General features: G+C 43.0%; 1 protein-coding gene across 14 annotated transcripts in view; it reads left to right on the top strand.

Moving 5' to 3' along the window:
- The window catches only part of picalma (phosphatidylinositol binding clathrin assembly protein a), a 46154-nt gene extending 23561 nt beyond the window's left edge, over positions 1 to 22593 (top strand). For 3 of the 14 annotated variants that reach the window (XM_076102716.1, XM_076102717.1, XM_076102720.1), the window contains 13 exons: positions 1963 to 2086; positions 4826 to 4959; positions 6755 to 6840; positions 8339 to 8491; positions 8943 to 9026; positions 9473 to 9550; positions 11309 to 11419; positions 12751 to 12876; positions 13130 to 13160; positions 13245 to 13344; positions 19661 to 19720; positions 20142 to 20246; positions 21274 to 22593. In XM_076102716.1, the coding sequence (XP_075958831.1) occupies positions 1963 to 2086; positions 4826 to 4959; positions 6755 to 6840; positions 8339 to 8491; positions 8943 to 9026; positions 9473 to 9550; positions 11309 to 11419; positions 12751 to 12876; positions 13130 to 13160; positions 13245 to 13344; positions 19661 to 19720; positions 20142 to 20246; positions 21274 to 21288 (1207 nt within the window). In that variant the 3' untranslated portion in view covers positions 21289 to 22593. The other 11 variants (XM_076102718.1, XM_076102719.1, XM_076102721.1 and 8 more) reach the window with 11 other exon arrangements.
- Positions 22594 to 22853: the final 260 nt, after the last annotated feature.

Genomic DNA, 22853 nt, shown 5'->3' with positions numbered 1-22853 from the left:
TGAGGAGAAGCGCGCCAAACTTTTGGATAAACCTGATTATTATTATTATTATTAGTATGATTAAGCCCGATGGATTATATACAGTGTGCTTTGGCACAGGCAGTTTTACTGCCTTTGTGCTACAAAGCCACACTGAATAATTATTATCCAAAAAGTTTGGCGCGCTTCTCCTCACACAGCGTTGCCAACAGCGGTGTGAAAAATACACCAAAACGTGCGGCCTGATCGGGAATAGTGTGCCATCTATTTTTCAGAGAGATTCGCCCAGCGGTTTTCCCGAAAAACTGAGCAAAATTTCCGGCGTGAAGAGAGCAAAAAAATCACTTAACTTTGGGCCCATATTGACTAGCCGTACATTAACGTAGAAACATGATTCAAAGTTTAAAACGTAGAGAAAACGCTGCACTTTATTGAGCCAAAGGGACATTTTGATAGCTAGCACAGTTTTCATGAAGTCACAGATTAAGTTTCAGGAAAATTTTGGGTCCGTTTCAGATTTTATAATGGGTGTGTTTTGCGCAGCTCGTTAAGCGCTAGAGTGAGAGCATAACTGTCGGAGTGGAGCAGGAAAATATTCTGTCTTTTTTTCCAAACAAATTGCTCTAGCTCCCACAATCTTTACTCTTTATACACCATTTTTGCCCCAAAAGCTTGGAAATGTTGTGCTGGTCGCAGTAAAGTGTCTATGGAATCCAACGGACTTACACATTTGGCTCAAAGAGCCGCAGAGCGACATGAACTCCAACCAACTGCTCCATTAGACTCTATGTTAAATCTCACCACTAATTTCTCAAAGAAAGCAGATGGTACCAGTTTTGTATATTGCTCTGGAGCTCACATTTTTAACACCACAAACATAAAAAACACATCAGCGCGTTCGGCAGAGTCTTATCTTTCTCACGGTATCCATATTTTGGCACTGAAACTTTTTGTTAAAAGGAGGAAGGGGTTTTGTTCAAAATCACTGTTTACTGTAATGTTTCTTAATCAGTCTGCCTCTAACACCAGGTGTGTCCTCACCATGGCAACCAGTTACACACACGCAGGCAGGCTCTCTCTACACACACGACTTGGAAGCATGGACCTCCTGTCTGTCTCTCTCTCCCTCTGTCTGTCTCTCTCCCTCTGTCTGTCTCTCTCTCTCTCTCTATCATAGTCATTCAGGTCTTAAATATTTTTAGAGAACCCCCCCCCCCCTCCCCATTTCAAAATAAAAGCCCCAGACTGGGAATTCTAACTGGAATGCTTGTGATGACGCCTGTCATTTAATAACCTCTGTTTGTGTGTCAAACATTATGAATATGCCTCCTCTAGAGTAACTGTATCTTAACATGAAGCTCAGAATGAGGTTCGTACAGAAATGATGGGAGCGTTAGCTTCCATCATTTCCAAAGGCCTCTCAACCAAAGGTTTATATCTTAAATACAGAAATTATGGGAGCATTAGCTCCCATAATTTCCAAAGGCTTCTCAAACAAATGTATTTATCTCGAATACAGAAATGATGGGAGCTAATGCTCCCATCACTTCTTCCCATCATTTCCAAAGGCTTCTCAAACAAAGATGTTTATGTCCAGTACAGAAATGACGGCAGCCATTTGTGGACTGTCCATCACGAATACAAGATTCAATCCAAGAGTCTAAAATGCAGAAAAGAGAGAAGCGATATATCAATTGAACCTCAACGATACTACCGGTAATCGGCGTGTGTAGCTATATATTGCGACGTCTTCGGGTAGTAGAAGCCACAATGTCAAAATTTCTTGCGAAATTTTCTAGTTTGTGTTACAATTCACAAACAAACACAGTAGAAACAAGACAACTTTGACACCACATAGATATAAAGCAAAAAGCGCACCAAACAGTTGTGAAATGTATATGTGCAAACCTCAGTGTAGTTTCTGAATCGCTCTGCGATGGTTCTTGGTTTGTCGCTGATTTCTGTGTCTGTCTGTTGATTCAGGGCCAGCACCCTCTCCAATGCGGTCTCCTCCCTGGCCAACACTGGCATATCTTTCACCAAAGTGGACGAGAGGGAAAAACAGGCAGCCCTGGAGGAAGAGCAGAGTCGCCTGAGAGCACTAAAGGTTCATTTTCCTCACTCGCCTACATTTATTTCAGCATAGTGTTCTTCAGGCCTGCAGGCATTTGGTATGAATCGTTATATGAATGAATGCCATTCATGTCATTGCAACTACTTTCTAGACGAGTGTTTTTCAACCTTTTCTGAGCCGCGGTACATTTTTTTACATTAAAAAGATCCCGCGGCACACCAACAACCAGAAAAGTTACAAATTGACACATTGACGTTTAAGCTTGCTTGGGACCATGGCACTGTTGGATAGCTTTTCCCCAAGCACCAAGCCATAACGGAGTCGATGCAGTCGGATCCAGCCAAACAAAGGCCTTGAGCAGGTGAAACAAGCAGAATAACAGTGTCCAAACACCTCCATTTTCTCTGTACCTTTTTTAATTGATTCTTGTCTTTGATTCAAGTATTTCTTTGAGTTGAAGCATTTTTGTTGAAAAGCATCGGCTAGAACTGATAGAATCTGGAGTAAAATGTTAAATAAGAGGATTGGTGTGGAGCCCAACACACCACACCTGTCCTCGGTGGCCAATGAGGTTGGAGAGGAGGATCTGGTGGTTCAGTGTCAAACGCTGCAGACAGGTCCAGGAGAATCATGTTCAGGAGAATCAGGACAGAGGAGAGAGTTCGCTCTCGCGGCGTGAAGCGACTCTGTCACCGCAAGGAGGGCTGTCTCTGTCGAGTGACCCACCTTGAACCCGGACTGGTGGGGGTCCAAGAGGCTGTTCTGGTGGAGATAGGAAGACAGTTGGTTAAAGACAGCATGTTCCTGTGGTTTGGATAGAAAGGGTAGAAGAGAAACCGGTCTGAAGTTCTTGACATCAGAGGGGTCAAGTGACGGTTTCTTCAGAAGGGGAGTTACTCTGGCAGTCTTGAAAGCCGTGGGAAAGCATCCTGAAACAAGATGTGTTGATGAGGTGGGTGAGGAAAGGAAGGAGTTCAGTCGCAATAGACTAAAGAAGAGGGGAGGGGATCGGGTCAAGGGAGCACGTGGTGGGGCGGTTAGATGTAGCAAGGTTGAGGACCTCGTTAGGGGAGAGGGGATCAAGATAGGGTAAGATGGGGCATGGGGAGGGAGAGCTGAGGGAGAGGGGGGCTGAGAGAAGGATCTGATATATTTTGATATCTGATATCTTTTGACCTTCTTGTCAAAGAAGTTGGCGAAATCATCAGGGAGAAGGGAGGAAGGAGGGGGTGGGGGTTGGAGGAGTGAAGTGAAAGTTTCGAAGAGTTGTTTTTTTTTAGGATTGGAAGCAGAAGTTAGGATTTTAGAGCAGAAGAAAGCAGCTTTAGCAGTGGAAAGAAGTTAAGAAGGTCCTCCGGGAGTTTACCTTTTCTCCATTTACACTCAGCCTCTCTTAGGCTCCGTCTATCAGTACGCACTGAGTCTGACAGCCATGGGGCAGGTGGAGTTGGCCGTGCAGGCCTGGAGGTGAAGGGACAGAGGTTGTCCAAAGAAGAGGAAAGGGTGGAGAGGAGAAGATCAGTAGCAGTATCGGGGGATAGGAGAGAGAAGGATTCAGGGTCAGGGAGAGCAGAGGTAACAGAAGAGGAAAGAGCAGAGGTAACAGAGGAAAGATCAGCGGGGGAGAGGGAGCAGAGATGACTACAGGTAGAAACCATGTGGGTAGGTGGAGGAAGTACGGGGGGAGAGGAGAAGGAGAGGGAGTAGGACATGAAATAGTGGTCAGAGAGCTGGAGGGGAGTGACAGAGAGGTTAGCAGTAGAACAGTGTCTAGTGAAGATAAGATCCAGCTGGTTGCCGGCCTTGTGGGTAGGAGGAGCGGTAAAGGTCAAAGGAGGAGAGGAAGGAAAGAAGAGGTTCTAACTTATCAGTCTGGATGTTGAAGTCGCCGAGCAGGATGAGTTCGGAGCCATCGTCATGGAAGTGCGAGACTAATATGTCGAGCTCCTCCAGGAACTCACCTAGAGGGCCTGGTGGGCGATACACAACAGCAATGGTGAGCTTGACTGGATAAGTGACAGTAACAGCATGGAATTCGAAAGAGGACGGGGAGAACTGTGGAACAGAGACAAGAGTGTATTTCCATTTTGAGGAAATTAGCAGGCCAGTACCACCACCTCGCCTCGCAGCTCTGGGAGTGTGAGAGAAAGAGTACACATCTGACAGAGCTGCGGGTGTGGTAGTGTTTTCTGGTGTGATCCAGGTCTCAGTTAGAGCAAGAAAGCTGAGGGAGAGCGAGGATGCGTAGCCTGAGATGAACTCAGCTTTCAGCACTGCCGACTGGCAATTCCAGAGCCCCCCTGCCACCACTTGCTCGCCATGAGCTGAGAGAGTAGGATAGATGAGGTTAGTGGTGTCACGGCACCTGGGAGTGGCCCAATGTCTACGTGACCACCGGGCAGAGGAACGGAGAGGAAATAGGATCAAACACTAAATCACACCTACCTTACACAGACAGAAACTGTAAAAGCATTAACACTGAAGCAGCCTAGGTACAGCTAATAGCAACTTGTAAAAGCAAGAACAATATACTTAGTCTATTTTAGCTGAGTCCGGTAGTTCAGTATCCCTCCTGAAGCCAAATACACTCATTTGCGTAGGGCAGCGACTTGCATCCCAAACAATAATCCTAGGAGAGTGAGGAGCTCCCGGACCTCGTTGTCTCCCCAACTCCTTTCTCCATTGCTGCTGGTTCGCTGCTAACTGCTGCAACAAGCACTACTTGATGTGTAGTGTGAATTTTGCTTAACACTGTCCTCCTAATGATTGAAGGAGCAGCGTCTGTTAGAGCTCCAGAAGAATCCTTCCGCAGCAACCACAGACTCCTCCCCTATCTCCACGGTGGGCGGGACCATCAACTCTGCCCCTGCCATTGACCTCTTCTCCACCCCCAGCTCCACCAACAGGTGAGGCCACAGGGCTTATTCCTTATTCATTCCACACTATTTTGTTGTTTTTTTATAATGCCAGATTTCTTTTTCGGACCCAGTTTCAGAGCTTCCTATAGGTCTGGCTCTATCTCTCTCACACATCAAATTTACTTTAAAAATGAACACTTACAAATCATTTTTACTAGATTGTTGGTCAGGAGATTGCTAGCATAGACAGCAAGGCCAGCAACGCTTGGGAAGTGAAACGTGATAGGGGCGTGATGAATCAGGGAAGGACCCGTCATGATGGACCCAATCAATATGTGGTCGTTTTCAAAAGTCTCCTTCTGCCACTCTAGACTAAAACCAACCCTAGAATCTTCAAACTGATACAGCGTCGGCAGCGTTTTCAAACGTCGCTGAAACGCAGCTAAATTACTGTGATGAACTTTGAACTGGTTTTGAAACTGACTCAATTTAATACTGATGCCTCTATATCAGTGGTCCCCAACCACCGGGCCGTGGACCGGTACCGGGCCGTGGATCATTTGGTACCGGGCCGCACAGAAAGAATAAATATTATATTATTTCCGTTTTATTGATTATCAGATTCTGAAAAGTTTTATTTTGAAAAATGACCGGATTCTCTCGCAATTTTATCTGCCTGTGGCTCTTGACATGTCAAGACACTTGTCTCGGTCACGTAATAAGTTCCCTCAAAAATGAAGCCCACAAGCTAGCGAAAATGAGTAAATAACTTTTGGAGAGCTTCTTTGCAAAGGGAGAAAGGCCACTAAGGAGACAGAAGAAGAGCTACAACTTCCAAGAAAATGAAAGCTTCATTTAACAGACAATATCAGGAGTCTGATTAAATATCAGGAGTAATTCTGACGCGCCAAGCCCGCTCTGCATAATATGTGGCGACAGAGGAAGATCAGCTGCTGGAGATTGTAAATGACGGTGGCCTTAAAAGTATGTTTGAGACAACAACTCTGCTGGTGTTTGGAATAAAATCAAGGCTGGATATCCTGAGATCGCCACTAAAGCACTGAAAACCCTGCTTCCATTAACAACATCCTCGTTGTGAAGCGGGATGTTCTGCAGTGACGGCAATCAAAACAAAATTACGGAGTAGACTGGACATAAGGAACAGACTTCGGGTGTCATTGTCTCCCATTACCCCCAGATGGGACCGTCTCATTGCAGAGAAACAAGCTCAGGGCTCCCACTGATTCAGCGTTATTGTGAGTTGTATTTATTTATGCATTTAATATTTGTGTTCATGCCGATCGTATCATTTTATTTCGTAGTGTTTTTCCGCCGGTCCGTGAAAATATTGTCTTGCATGAAACCGGTCCGTGGTGCAAACAAGGTTGGGGACCTCTGCTCTATATGACCTTCATCAGTAACGAGATGTATTTGTTATTCTTAATGCTCGTCATCGTGCCAACACAAAATGAAAGTTCCCCATAGTAGCTTTAAATGCAAGTAGATGGCTAAAATGTTTCAAAAGGACTTCACAGGTTCTGAGCTCTCTATGATTAGATGCAACTTTGATGCCTGTATAGAAACTGCGCTGCAGCAGCAGTACTCGTAACATGCAATAAATGTAAAAATATGTGTATAATATGCAAATGGGAAGCAACGTAACATGACACTGTCATCAGTATTAACAAACAGAAATAAGAATGAAGAAGATATCTTTGGGTTACCCTGCATTGCTCAGGACACAACTTTTCTTCTCAAGGCAACTGTATGTTGAACCTACTGTTTTGTCAATGAGTGACTGATTTATCCTCCATGCCCTTGTTTTTCTGCCCGTTCCCACCAGCACCTCCAAGGCAGCCAATGAGCTGCTGGACCTGCAGCCAGCTTTCCAGCAGTCCCTCCCTCTGTCCACCACCAACACATGGGGAGGTGAGAGCGCCGCTCTTCTTCAGTCCACACTGCTACCACATGCACAAACACACATACACGTCACATACTCGTTAGCACACACACATCTGTCAGACATTCCTCACAGTACACACATTCAGTGGAATGATTCCTTAGAATGTATGTTAATAGAATGATTCAATATTGTATATATGAATACAGAAGAACAGAGGAAAAGACGAGCGCAGGATACAAAACATTAGTATTAGTAATGTGCAGTTTAATCTTTTTCGTGAGGTGTTGGCAGTGTATCTTGAACTGTAGCTGGAGTTTTACTTTTTCTGTAAAACATCAACTACTTGCCATATAAACAGAATGTCCTCTTTACTCATGCAAATGACAGCAAGTGTGACCGCCCTGTGAGGTGGAGGTGGACGGATATGTCACAGACCTCGGCAGCAAACCTCATTATTTATCAGGCACAATCGGTAATAACATCTGTTAATCATGTACCTTGTTTTTATGTTCCCGGGCCATGTGTTGAACCATTGAACAGCACAAACTGAAACAACGTTCCTACATTTGCATGTCAGATTTTTTTGTTGAATGTTAAACATAGGAATATAATAAAAATTGAAAGACATTTCAGTGCCTGCTGAGCCCTTAGCTTGCCCGTGTCATATTACTGTAAATTAAGTACACCATGGAACTTGTTACTGTTGCATGGTTTGTATTTGGACTTAGCAATTTTTGGAGTTTAATTTAGGAGAATAATATTGACTTGCCAAGTGGTAGTTATCTCTTCATAATGTGTGCTTTTCAATGTAAATATTGTGGATGGTACAGATCATAGCCTGTAATTTACAATATTAGTGCGCAGATGAAAAGTATAGTTTTAAATTAGGCCACATAGTTCATGCTTATTCATTTCAAGTAACTTGTGTTATTTATTATATTAAAAGCTTTCCCAAAATAAGGCACATGTTATTTTGACCCATTCATCCTTGACAAAGACCAACATTTTGAATGAAAAATGTAATAAGTAGAAGTTTAAGAGCTGGTTAGTAAATGGACTTGGCAATGCTGGATAATTACAGCCTTGTTCATGTTTGCACTTATTGCATTTTGTAACAAACAGGTTAGGCAACATTCCCCAAATTGACACTTGTGAACACAAACATAAACTGCTATTTCCGTGTGAGCACAGCTGTCTTTGGATATCTTGACCGGTGGACTCTGCCCGTTGTGATAATGAAGACTCTTAACCTGGTGACTGGTGGACTGCTCGCTGTGCTTGTGATAAAGCTGCTCGTCAGACCTGAAATGTGTCCAATGAGAGTGTGCATGATCTCAGCCTGTCTCTATATCTTAAACACTGTTTTAATCCTTCTCACCTGTGTCACTGTCATCTCCCCCTGCACTCCATCTGGCATGCACTTTTTAAACTTCTCTTCTTCCATTTTCTCACCCTCCTCTCTGCCATAATCTCTCCTTATCCTTCTTTTCCTTATCCTTTTTTTCTCCCCCTCTGCTCACTCAGATCCTTTCACCTCTGCTGCAGAAGCTGTGGAGGAATCCATTCCAAACTCAAACCCTTTCCTCACACTACCTGTTGTCGATGCTGTCCACCTGTCCATGGCGTCCTTGGACGGTGGCAGCCTGTCCTCTAGGACACCTAGCCATGAAGTGTTTGGTGGGATTGTTTTGCTGCATCCTCTTTTTTTACAGTCTAGATTTCATTTTGTATATGAAATATACTGTACAATGCTGCCATTAGTCTCATAACATCAACCTGGCTGGTGGTTTAATTCTATTTAAAATGGGTACGGTGCAAGTACATAGAAGTATATTTCAGAGCAGTTGGAAAAGAGGGAGGAAATGCCTGAAGTGGTTTAGGTTAACAAATCCGAACATTTCTTGACTCTTTTCTCTTATTCATCAAAGATCTGGCATGCTGCCCCACACCAAATATTAGTTTTTCTTCCACAATCAGGCTACGTTCCTGGTGTTTATTTCCTCAGCTCTTAACTCTCTGATTAAGGCTGCTGTATCTTTGATTTGCTTTCTCTCTTTGTACTTCAAAGCCCAAAAGACTTTGTTGCAGGTTGTCCATCTTTACCAGCAGGCTTTTTGTCTTCCTCCAGATCATTACAATCCCTTCTTTGACTCAAACTCTTCCCTGGCATCTGATCTTGATTCTGCCGCGCAGACAGAGACATTTATCACAGGTACAGACGACTGTCTGGTGGCTGGATGGCTGACATGAGTTTAGTGAGATGCTTTGTGACATTTGTGAATGGTCATGAGTAGAACTAGATTGACACGGTGTCTCTGCGTGAAGTCTGAGTGTTAACACAGAGCCGTCCTGCTGAACATGCCTCCTCTCTCCCTCGCTGCTTCCTACAAGCCTTTAGTTGTGAGACTGCATTGTTTTATGGTCAGCCCCTAGTCGTGCGCTGCCCTGGGTTTTGCCTTGTATTTAGTCTAGCCATGTGATGAGTGCCGGCTTCCTCCGCTTTTGTGCTGCAAAACCTGACCTTTGTTTTCCCTCTGTTAAAAAGCCATTCCCACAGTTGCTCGGCTTCCTTGCTGCTCTCTCACTCCGGTATTTTTTCTGCTCTCATATCTTTATAATCTTCTCCACTCTTCCTTTCTCCTCTTTGCTGTGTGTCAGACTCCTTCTGTGGGCCGAGCCCTTACACCACTCCACTCTTCCAATCTGAGTCCCCTGCTGTAGCTGGTCTATTCAGAGGTAGGTATTCCCAGGTTGATCACGGTGAACTCACACTTACTGTTGCAGATGTTCCTACTTGTGTTGTATTTGTCTTGGTCTCCTGGGGAGAACTTCCACATGGACATCAGTGTTTTTGCAGCATAGCCACAGCTGGGTTTGATTAAACAAATGTGTGATCTAAAGGAAGACGGATGGAACAGGTTTTCAGGTTTTGGTGTGAGTTCCTTAGAGCTGATACTAACAATTATTTTTGCCAATTGATTAATCTGTGGATTTTTTTTATTTTTTTTATTTTTTCAATTAATCATTTAAAATGTCAGAAAATAGTGAGAAATGGCCATCACAATTTCTCAAAGTCTAAGGTGACATTTTCAAAATTCCAAATGTCTTATTTTGACCAACAGTCCAAAACCCCCAAATATTCAGTTTTTGATCACATAAAAATGTAAAATATCTAACAATAAAGAGACCCATTCATTGTTTCAGCTTGAGAATTCCTCAGAATCAAAGTTTCCTAGACTATTGGGCAATGTCCATACTACTACATCTCTATTTTAAAATGCATATCTTTTGCTACATTTACTCGTTTACTCTGATCTTCCACACTAGGCTCGAGTTTTAGAGCACCGAAAACGAATGTTTAAAAACGCTCCTGAGGACAGATAAGCTTGAAAACTCCGGGTTTACTTCCTAGTGTGGACGGCATTACTGAGAGGAAACGATTGAGACGTGTGTTGACCACATTTATTGACCCATAATCTAGAAAACTCTGATGAAAAGAAAAGTGTTCATTTTGAAGTAGATGTGATGTGATAGAGGGAGATGGATCAAGACCTGCAGCGTTGTGACTAAGTTAGAAAAATACAACTTTCCACGAAATTTGTCCGTTTGAGTTTATAGAGGAAGATCTTAACTATCAAGCACGACTTTTCATTATTACAGACGACTATAATACCTGTCGTATTTGCTGTAACTAAGCAACCAATCTACTTCCTGTTTACACCAGCACCCGAATGTCCAGTATACATGAATAGTCACGTGATATTAGTTTTCAGGCGTGTTAGTCTGGACTAAAATCATTCCTAAAACAATGCTGAAACGCTGTGTGGACGGATATCGTTTTTGTTTTAAACTAAAAGGTATTAGTGTGGATGTAGCCTGACCCTCAACATAAATATCATATTGAGTGTACTAAAGATCATAAGTAATTGTCTATCTTAAATGCCACACTGGTGTAGCTTTGCGTCATTTGTCTCCTCTGCAGATAGTAGTAGTAGTAGTAGTAGTAGAGCAACGGTACCAGGATGTGCTGATCTAAAGGGCAAATGTGATCAAAATGTTGCTTTCTGTTGTGAAAGTGGTGAGTGAGGGCGCTGGGAAATAGAACGGTACCCTAACACATGGACCTGTGTCCAGACACCATGGATGTGTGAGCTCACATAGACGACAATAGACGGGGAGGTTTTGACACAAACCCTAAGAAGTTAAATTTTCCTTGAAAGATGATGGATACCGACCGTATACGTGTCCTGTCAACCTTTCTCTTTGGTCTTCTGCAACGGATCAACCTTCAACAGCGATGAGTGGTCAGGATGGTTTTGCATCTTTTCCACATAGATTGGAAGACTCTTTCTTTTAGAACCAGTCACATTATCCACATTTTCCGATGAGTTAGTGTTTTTCTACCTGCTTTTTGTTTGTGTATTGGGAGGAACTGAGGTATTGTGTTGTTAATATTTGGATACTGTGAGTTCATTTTCTTTTTTGCCTCAACAGGGTTTACAGCCTCCCCAACACCCCAGCAGCCACAGAACTCTCGGGGCCTTAACGTCGACTTTGACTCAGTATTTGGCAACAACGTCAATGCTAACAACCTGGATGCTACAGGTAAGAGTAGTCCTACATACACTAGCACTGTACATCCCCATTGCCCCTTGGGAGCCAGCAGACCTCATGTACTCTGCTGCCACCTGAAGGTTTGAGGGACAGGTTGCATGTCCACTGGATCATGTTGAGGCTATGGAAAATCAAAGTGTTGGACTTTGATTTGTTTGTGTGGTTTATGTGGACTATGAATGTTCTGAGCATATCCCAAATACTTCACTGATTTCACTGACTAGATCATTTGATTTATTGTTGACATGATTTCTCCTTGGTTAACATGCTCAGTCAAACCCCACAGACTCAATGAGAGATCCCTAATGACCATGAAATAGATGTTACACTCTAGCTCAGTACATAACCATTAGACAATGACATAAGTGGGAGTTGGCTCATTCTGAAAAATCCTGTTAAGCACATCAGACAGCGGTCATGAGTATTTCTTATTGTTGAATATCCACACAATTGTCATGTGCTTCTACCATCTCACCACATATTTATTCTTGGCATGCACAGGTGCAAAAAATGAGGATTGTGTTGTGGCCGTAGAAATCATTTCAGCTATGATGGTCTTTATGGTTCTTTGTCTGCTGACTATTGTAATTTTCAATGAGCTGCAAACATCACAAAAGCTCAGCGTTTGATAAAACTATTGTTGTTCTTTTCACCTGGGTTTGAAAAAAGTTGAATTTTAGGATTTAGAGAAATTAATCTCTTGTGTGGGATTTTATTTAAATCTAAATATCTCTTTAAATACTCATTGGTGTAATTCCTAACAAATGAGCCCATTACTGGAAACACTGGCAGCCTGTAACCGTATTTAACACTCTGTGCCACTGAGATGGATTTTTGAGGAAATGGCAATAAATTGTGATTGACGAGAAATGAGTATACACCATCACTGGAGTGTGATTGAGGACTCCTAGTAATTCTATACCTTCTAACACACTCATTGTTTGTTCACCTTCACTGGGTTGCCAGCTGCTCACCGTCTCACATCATTTTTGTTCTCTCCTCCCTTGTCCTGGGCTGAAACACACTCTCTGGGGCCTTGGCTTTTGCATGGTGTGTGCATGACTGGGTGAGTTGACTCAACACACACTCCTCTCACACAGTCTTGGCTTGATTGAGTTTATTTTTTTCTGTGAGCCCTGCTGTCCTGCCTCATCCACGCTCAACATGTTCTCTCTGTCTGTGTGGGTGTGTGCAATGTATGTGCTGTCCTGCGTTTGTGTTATTGTCTGTCCTCATGTGTCCTGGGCCCCCCAACCTCTCACCGTCCCCTCGCCTCCCTTCCTTTCCCTTTGTCCTGCCCCCTTTTGATTAAGATGTTTTAGGTGGCATCCTCAAACCCACAGTGACATCTTCACCCAGTCAGGGTTTGGGCATGACCCTGAATGGTCAACAGGCCCACAAACTGGTGTCCAACGACCTGGACTCATCACTTGCCAACCTTGTCGGCAGTAAGTTCCCTTTTTTACTACTAATTGTGCTATGAGCAGATTATTAGATGAGGTGAAAGTTGTACCTAGCAGTAAAGTACAATATCTATAAAATGATAGCATGGAAATAAATATTAAATAAATATTTATATAAAATTAGCATAAAACGAGTACAGGGACATGACATCAGTCTTTCTACATGTTCTGCTTTGTGTTGATTGGGAGTTTTGTTTTGGTGGTTGTGCATTCATTACATTGCATCTGTCCTCTTTAGATCTGGGAATTGGCAACGGCACAGCAAAGAAGTGAGTGCACTCATGTTTAGTGTGCAGTATCATGGATATGAAGTTAAATGTCACTTGACAAACATTTTGACTTGACCTCTGTAGTGATCTTCACTGGAGTCAGCCTGGTGAGAAGAAGCTGACAGGTGGAAACAACTGGCAACCCAAGACGGCTCCTTCTACCACCTGGAACCCTGCAGCCATGGTAGGGCTCACCTCTCACCTGTTTGCTTCTATCCAGTAAACATCCAAAAAGAGATCAGTTGAGCATGAATGATTTTATAGCTTGGCTCTCCTCCATAGTCCTCAGGGCTCAACACTAACTCTTAAAAGTGGTTGCCAGGCATCAGCTTTTGGTTGCCGAGACAGAAAATATGGTTGCTATTTTTAGTCACCTTATATTTGAGTAATTTAGATACAATGCAGTAATACGTGTGCTTAATAATGGAAGTGACAAAAAATAATGAAAGCTTTATTACAGTAACTGTACAAAACTCTTGTAGTAGTGTGTCTGTTTTAGCAGAACACAAACTACAGTAAGATGTCGGGCTACTTCGCCTCCCAAGAATTCACAAATTTCCCTTTGTTTTTAGTTCAGGTTCATCTGGTTTGAGATGTTGACCGGTTAGTCGAACTTTTAACCTCAGTCTGGTGTTGACTCTCTCTGCAATATTTTAATATTACTAATAGAGCAAATAGTAAAAAATATATTTACTTTGGGGTGCACATTCTTTCGTTTCCCTGTTTCTTTATATACTAAAAAGTAGTGATGTCGACCAAAGACAAAGAATTGGTTGCCAATTCCTCCAAATGGCAGCCTGGCAACTGTTACTGATGAGCCCTCTTCTTGGAAGTCCTAAGATTATTGGACAGTGAACGAAATGAATCAAATAACCAGCATTTTGAATGTCATACTAGGGCTTAGCGATTTGTGAGAATTTTACAACTGGCTGCCAACTATCACTGATATATATATATATATGTGTGTGTGTATACAGTATATACCCATAGGGCGACTGTGGCTAAGTGGAGAGCAGGGCCGTCTTTCAATCAGATCGGCGGTTCGATCCCGGCTCTGGCTCCGCTAGTTGCATGTCGATGTGTCCTTGAGCAAGACACTTAACCCCATAAATGTGATAGAATCTGAATTGCAAGTCGCTTTGGATAAAAGCGTCTGCTAAATGTAATATATATATATATATATATATATGTGTGTGTGTGTGTGTATGTATATACAGTCACCGGCCACTTTATTAGGTACACCTTGCTAGTACCGGGTTGGACCCCTTTTGCCTTCAGAACTGCCTTCATTCTTCGTAGCAGAGATTCCACAAGGTGTTGGAAACATTCCTCACATGTTGCTCCATATTGACATGATAGCATCACGCAGTTGCTGCAGATTTGTCGGCTGCACATCCATGAAGCTAATCTCCCGTTCCACCACATCCCAAAGGTGCTCTGTTGGATTGAGATGTGGTGACTGTGGAGGCCATTGGAGTACAGTGAACTCATTGTCATGTTCAAGAAAGCAGTTTGAGATGATTTGAGCTTTGTGACATGGTGCATTATCCTGCTGGAAGTAGCCATCAGAAGATGGGTCCACTGTGGTCATAAAGGGATGGACATGCTCAGCAACAATACTCAGGTAGGCCGTGGCATTTAAACCATGCTCAGTTGGTACTAAGGGGCCCAAAGAGGGCCCCCCCCCCCCCCCCACACCAGTACACCACCAGCCTGAACCGTTGATACAAGGCAGGATGGATCCATGCTTTCATGTTGTTTACGACACATTCTGACCCCACCATCTGAATGTGGCAGCTGAAATGGAGACTCATCAGACCAGGCAACGTTTTTCCAATCTTCTGTTGTCACATGTTGGTGAGCCTTTGAGCTGACAGGAGTGACACCCGGTGTTGTCTCTGCTGCTGTAGCCTGTTTATTGAAACGCACATATTGTTGTGCTCATCTAGACATATATCCTGCGTTATTAATAGCGATGTTTTCCGTGTTGCGAACAAGCTGTTGCATAGCATCGAGCCAAGGGTACCTGAAAGCAGTATTTAGTACCTGAGAAGGGCCACAATGTAGTTGTTAGTGAAGGACAGTGGACAGCAAAGCAGACAACGCATTAAGCTGCAGATCATTAAGGTCCAGTCATAAGATGTACTTATTATAATTGTCTATAGACTGAACTGTGATACGACAACCAGTGATATCCAACCAGCCCAGGTGGCAACCCAACCGATGATGGAGCGTAAGGGTATCCGATGTAGCATTGTTGGTTGCTCCTCTCTCCGGCTCAAAGGGCGATTGAAAGAGATATACAGCCGAGCAAGCTAGAGAGTGAATAGGGTTAGTGAGAACAAAGCAGTGGATCCGAAGAAAAAAACGTTATTTGTGAGTGGCTCACAGCAGTTCCGCTCTTTAAGCACAGCAGAGGAGAGCAACAAATGACACGGAGCACGAGCACATAAAAACACACAGCGAAGGAACAACGCACTCTCTGCCCATTTGTATCATACAGATGCTAAACCGTGCCTTGTGCCTCGGTATCAGAATCCAAGAGGCGTGACAAAGCACCGATGTTTGTCCTGGCGATGAGAACAGGTGCGCTTATTGGCTGAGGGTTGCACCCCCACGTGGGGCTCAAAAGCTCTTTGCTGATGCCCAGAAACGTTCCCGAACACAGCAAAATACAAACACAGAGAACCCCAGGCAGAGTGTCTGTAGATGCAGACACCAACACACACTTCTAGTGAGTCCTAAGGAATGACTGAGAGGAACTACTTTTGCATCAATGGGCTTTTTGCTTTTTAGGAAGTTCCTGCTTCTCTTACCCTTTAACCCCTTTGTGCCTTGTGTTCTGGATGTTAATGTTAACACTAGGGGTGCACTGATACTGATATCAGGTCGATACTGACTCAAATGGCTGGGTCGGATATAGGTGACAATGGGCTCAATCTATTCAATTCTGTGTTTATAGACCATATACATTATACACTAGAATATCATTTCCTGTGTCATTTTTGACCAATTTGTTGCTGTATTTAAAAGGTGCACACTTGATTTGTAATTCCTGTTCATTCTGAAGATGAATTTACTTGGTTGACTTTTTTACGATTTGTTAATTCAATAACAAATAACAATTCAATACATTTATATTTATGCATCTATCATGTTTTGTTTTGCAAATTTAGGAATGTAATGTTTAAGTCACGCCTGATGTTGCCTTCACAAAATGAATAGTCAGTCTCTTCCACACAGGGAGGCATTACACACTGGTATGTATCCCATCAGTACACAAAGCTCAGCTATCGTATCAGGATTGAACAAATTGGATCTGTGTGTCCCTAGTTTACACTCCAAAGGATTCCTCTAATACCTGTTTGTTGCAATGTATCATTGTTCTCCGGGGCCACACATCCATCCCTACTGTGTATATGGTCTAAAAATCTTCTGCTCTCACTGGTTATTAACGTCTTCAGCTGCAACACTCTGACCACCAGTCAGTCACCATTAGTTGTTACCATGGTTCCAGTCATGTAAATAGAAAACCCCAGCACTGAGCAAGAAGTAGTCCAACACATACAGCAAGTGATTCATTTCCACAACATATTTTCTCTAAAAAGGGTCTTGAAGCACCGTGTCAAGTAGGCTCAACCCGAACATGGTTTGTAAATATTTGTGTGAACCCGGTCTGGTCTCAAGTCTGGTATCCACACTGTAGTACACATCCAAGGACTTTCACTCAGGCTGCTTAATACGACCACCACCACCTTTCTGCTGTTGTGAGTCAAACTGTAAAAGCTGGCACCTGTATTGACCGATATGGACAATAGGGACTGTGTTGCATGAACTGTATGTTGAGGAACTCTAGTCTCACTGGCGCTGTCACCATAACGGATCACATGTAGCCGCGGTTTGTCATGCAACATTTTCACAAATGAGAATACAAAATGCGGTCTGGAGTCCAGTGTTTTCCATATGAAACATTTCATCTGAAATCACACTTTGGTAAAATGTTCAAAGGGAGCTTCTGACCGTAATCCTGCAGAACACCTTCCGACTGTGCTCTCACTGCGTGTGATCCTGCTGAGTTATTGATGATGTGGCCAAATGTCAGCTGATGATCAAAGGCTGATGAGTGTTCTCTGAGGAAGCCGGAAAGAAAGAGTTGGTGACTTGAAAGAAGCTGATCCACTAAGACGCAGAGACACAACATCCATCAGTCGTTAAAGGACGACCTCTAATGTGATGCAGAGATCCAGCCTCATCATGTCCTTCTTGAGTGGCTGAGGAACGCTGAGTGAGATGTCCCTGAGACAAAGCAAACATTGTCAGCCAGGAGGAATTCTGAAGGAAAGCTCTCGGTGCAACGAAACAAGCGTGGTCTGTGATGAAGGCACCAATTTTGGCACCAGCGTCATGTCTGACTCACTTGTGCCTCTGCCAATGACTGAATAGGTAATGAAATGTATCCTTCTTGAGAGGGCTGGGCGGTAGACAAATCTGGGTTGGTTATCACTGCAGGGGCTGTTGGGGGACCAAGGAAAAGGAAAGAGTCTGTACTTTCTTCTCTCTAATCTCTTTCCACAAGGAGCACCTGCAAGCAGCCAACTTCTATCCCCAGGACTCTACACACACTCCTTTTTGATTCCTGCACTTCTGTCATTCTGCTGTTCAAATAAGTCTGATCCCGCTCTGATAATATTAGAAGTCTTTTGGCAGTCTTTACACATTTTCAATAGAAAGGCCACCGTTGTGTTTTGGGGTTAACACTGAACTTGAGAAGTGTCTAGAACCATTTAGAATGATATTGATCAAATAATGACTTCAGTTGTGTCCACCTCAATCTCAAAAACTTCACTTCTGATATTCAGTGGATAGAAAATGGATACACCCACCTCCAATGTTTTCACATTTGATCTGCAAATTTCATATTGAAGTGGTTGTTTTGCCCTGATCCCAAAACATACAACATACTAGATCAATGCAGCACAACCTTTTTGATTAGCATTTGACATCAACCACAGCTACCTGTCTTTGTAGTAGCTCTGCACAAAGAAGGCACACCTGGATTTGGACATCTTGTCCCACTACTCTTTGCAGAACAGTTTGAGCTGATTGAGAGCAACCGGCAAGTTATTCCACTGATTTTCTATTAGTTTTAGTTCAAGGCCTCTTGGCCATCCACCTTGTTTTAGCTGGACAGTCCAAATTCACTTTGGGTCATTGACCTGTTGGAATATGAGATTCTGACCCATTTTCAGTCTTCAGGTTCTTCTCCAGAACCTCCCTGTATTTGACTCTTCCATCCTTCCCCAGTCCCCTCTGATGAGAATCATGTCCACAACATTAAGCTGCTGCCACCACCATGCTTCAGTCAGGATGTTATTTGGCGATGGTTGCTGTTTTTTTTTGCCAAATGTAATGTTTGGCGTTTATGCCAAAAAGTTCTATATTTGTTTCATCACACCACAAAACTTTCTGCCAGTTTGTTGAGGGATCCTTCCAGATGGAGCCTCTCATATAGGCCACAGGTTTGCATTATCTTTGACATTGTTCTTGTTTGATGCACATGTTGCACCCTGTTGGCCTTCTCTCCTGATTATGTAGTGTAGATGGACACCCTGATGTTGGTCCACTGTGGGTAGTGCCATTCACTTTCCATTTTGTAATGATCTTAACGTGCTTCCAGGTATCTTTGCATCCTTTGGAATCTTTTGGTATCGCTCACTTGATGTGTTCCTTTCTACAACTTAGTCACGGAATTGTTATGGGAGATCTTTTGAGCCATGTTAATGTCGCTGCACTTCTAAACAGAGGAACCATGGTGAACAGCTGTTTGTAGTCATGATTTCATCAAGTTAATTGTTGTGATTCCACACAGGTGTTGGATATTGAGTTATTGTATGATCCTGAAGGCATTTGTGATTAATGTTGGAATTTGTTTTAATTATTCACATTAAAATGACAAAATATTGTGTGATTGTTAGGAAAAATACATAGATTTATTGCCTTTTGAATTCCAGGCTATAGATGGCTATCTGAAGATTGTTCAAAGGCTGTATTCATTTTCTATCAACTGTAAATGGCCATATTGGCTGAATCCTGCTGTTGTTGTTGATTCCATCTTCTTCCGTCAAGCTGCATTCTTGATTTACTATGGAAATGAGTTTTGAATGAAGGCAGTGAAAAATATCAGCAAGCTTGACAAGTCCGAACAAGGTCAGATACGTATGTCATGTGACTGCTCTCTTAAGCGGGAAAAAACGCCCTTTAAGCACCTTTTGACTGTGATCAAAGGTGAAAATGATTAATATTGAATATTGATGAAGGCTTGAGTAGAAGCCTTCATCATGACATCTTCCTGAATAGACTCATTTGAGTTACTGTAATTACATGTATGCTGAGGTCTGCCTTAAATGTGTTCCTCTCCTAACTAACTCTTAACGGTGAGTTGGGTTTGGCTGTGTCCTGATTCTGTAGAAGGAATCATCTTGTCTCTTGTGTCACCTCAGGCACCATCTGTTATGGCCTTCCCTGCAACCACACCGACAGGCATGATGGCATATGCAATGGTAAGTCAGCAGTGACTGTGACACACACACACACACACACCCTCTGCAGGCATGCAAGGAGGAGATTTACTAACATATGCACTAGCTTCTTTTATTATCCGTCAATATGAACAGTATTTATTTAATCTTTAAACATGAGTGTAAGGACTTTCATGTGCTATCTCAGAGGCAATAAATGACAGTAAATGTGTCGACTTCTGCCAGCACAACGGAATGAATTGAGAGAGGGTGATGAGTGATGATGCTGGGTTGTGTCCTCATCAATAAACAGGCTGGTTTCCTTCAGTGCCACAGAGTTGTTTTTAGTGCAGATGGAAATGACATGTACTACCCCTCGCACCTTATTTAGGAGATGTATTTTCTTTTCTGTGCATAGGTTGTGTAATCCATCCCCGCTGTGTTTTCGTTTCTCTCCTCTCAGCCTCCCAACGTAGGCTCCATGACGATGACGACACAGCCCACTATGATGTACACCCAGCCAGTGATGAGGCCAGCCAACCCCTTTGGCCCCAGTCCAGGTGCACAGGTAACGGATTACTGCATCTAATCAATCCTTCCACATCAGAGCTGACAGGCCCGGCCTGTCTGAGCCAGATAAACGGTTGTGCTTGATTCTTCCATAAGGCTCTGAGAGTCCTATACCTTTTCTTCTGCCTATGATTAGCTTTGTCAGTTGTCTTTCTCCACAGCAGGTCAACACGTAGGTTGAGAGTTTATTTGTGTGGGTTTATGCTTGTCTGAAGTAGAAAGGTTGATGTTGATCAATAACAAAATGCCACAAAGTGCATGATATCCGCACACAGTATTAATAAAACACTAATGAATACATTCTATTTTGTGGTCAGACACCTGTAGCATAGCTTTTCTCTGGGAGTTCCTCTCTTATCATTGGCTCTCCTGTTTATCCTCTCCTCTGTGACTGAGCAGCATCTTTCAGGTCTCAGCCCTTTCTGCAGACTTTCTCATACGTGTCATCGACACTCCAGGTCCGAGTATGTCAACAAAGTGCATGTTTATTCCTATTAAGATTGAGCAGAACTGGACCTTAAATGGCTGATTGTTTTGGTGCCAGTCACAACACTTTCCTGTGAGATACCATCACACTTGACACCCCAGATTGCTGCTTTACACACACTACTTGCTCAGGACTAATTATGTGATGGGAGAGAATCACACTTGTAGTTTCTTGCAGGAGTGAATTTCATGTCCATGGACATGAGAAATAAATGGTTGTGCCTTGTCAATAGCGATGCAAAGCAACAGGACACAATCCGAATGTGTGATACTAAACAAAAGGCTGCCGTTGATGTGATATCACAGAGGATCTGTGAAATGAAGTCAAATAACTAGTGGTACCAGTCTTTTGTGAATTGGAGTTCTTATTTTGCAATCCAAGCTTAGAACACCTTTGTCTTGCTTGTTGGACCATTGTAGCTGGTGTGTTTATGTACCTAAAGCATACCATTGGAGACCTCTGGAATCTGGTCCTGCATTATTGGATCTTGTGTCCCCCCCCCAAAAAAGATGACACTGTTGTTTTTTTACCTCACCAGATTCACTTTATGTAACCTGAAGGCCGGAGGGGTCTTCCTCGTCTGAAGATGATTCATGACGAAGACAACTATCCAAGCAAACCTGCAGTTTGCGTCTACTGAACTCTCCTCTCTCTGGGACTAAAAGGCCCAAATAAGACTTGTTGAATAAAACCACGGTGACTAGGAGCGGCTCTGACCATCTCAGACGGGCATCGCAGTGGACATTGTGCCCATCATGTGGAAGTCATAGAAGGAGAGGGAGAGTGTGCTGCCATTCAGACCCATGTGGACGGGGATCAACCCCTACTTCATCCTGGACTAAGAGAAACGCCACACCCATGAGGAGAGCTCCGTGACATCACGGTTTATGTACCTGCAAAAAAAAGCAAGGCTGGGTTGTTGTCACACATTGTTTCAGTTCTTTTGATTATCATAATACCTTCTTAAAGTATCCCCAAATTAGGAAAGCAATTGCAAACTCTTTATAACACTCTTTTATGTATTGTTTGCAGTAGACATTCCTTGTGTATTGTTTGTATTTATTTATGATTACCTATAGATAAGATGACAAAATATAGTAACTGTAACTAGTCACTGATCTCCTTGTGGACGGTCTTCAGGTTTATACATAGGTATGATTGATTGTAGAATTGGATTTTGAGTGATTGAAAGGATTTTTTTTTTTTTTTCAAAAATAAGTTAATATAAAGACGATAAAGAGATGACATGTTTTGCTGTTGGGGCACTAAATATTATCTGTACTCGCATGATGCCTTGTACAGTTATCTGTGACTCCAGGGGTCACGGAGGATGTGAATGTTCATAAACATAACACGGTCAAATTGGTGAGGAGGATTTCTACAAATTTGGCGAGGGAATGTTTTTCACATCAGCAACGGCACTAAATGTTGTGATGGAGGCAGCATTGCATTGGAAAGGAATCTGCATTCATGCTTTTGACGCTTTTGGCATGGCATTTATTGTGACATTTAACAAACCTCCTGGCTGCCCTGTTCCAACCTGAATGTGCAGGGTCCCTTTCATGCTCAGATCATGTTTCCAGAGGCGAGCACTGGAGCATTCAGGACAATGTGGGGCCATGGGGAGTCTCACTGGTAACAGAGGGGAGTTCTAGTTGTTCAGAATAGAGCACTGTTGATCGGTGCTTTGTGTATATAAAACTTTCCCTGCCAATCACAGAAATGGGTGAGTGCAGGTATGAACGCAGGTTTGAAGATTAAAATGGCCCTGAATCCATTCACTGAGCATACTTGCTGCATTGTCCCTGCAGATTATATTTTTGTTTTGATTTTTTCCAATAAAGTGCAAGCTTCTACACTTTGGCTCCATATTTATTCATCAATGACAATATTTATTGAGGTTGGCAACAGAAATAACTTTGTCTAGACTCCATAGATGAATGAAGAGTCTCATGACCCTAATGGGGTCTAGTGGTGGGGGACTAGAGCCAGCAGGAGGGTTACTGAAGCTCTCCTTTGAATCTCCATGAACATCCGGAAGTCATGGTGACGATGGGGAAAAATGTTTCTGGGGACAGGTTGTGTCAGAAATATATTTACTACTAAGTGTATATAAGC

Source organism: Anarhichas minor, unplaced genomic scaffold (assembly GCF_050575085.1).
Source record: "Anarhichas minor isolate MPS153535 unplaced genomic scaffold, ASM5057508v1 ptg000027l, whole genome shotgun sequence".
Classification (NCBI taxonomy): Eukaryota; Metazoa; Chordata; class Actinopteri; order Perciformes; family Anarhichadidae; genus Anarhichas; species Anarhichas minor.
The sequence above is the reverse complement of the archived record's forward strand: the minus strand, read 5'-3'. Positions and strand labels throughout refer to the sequence as shown.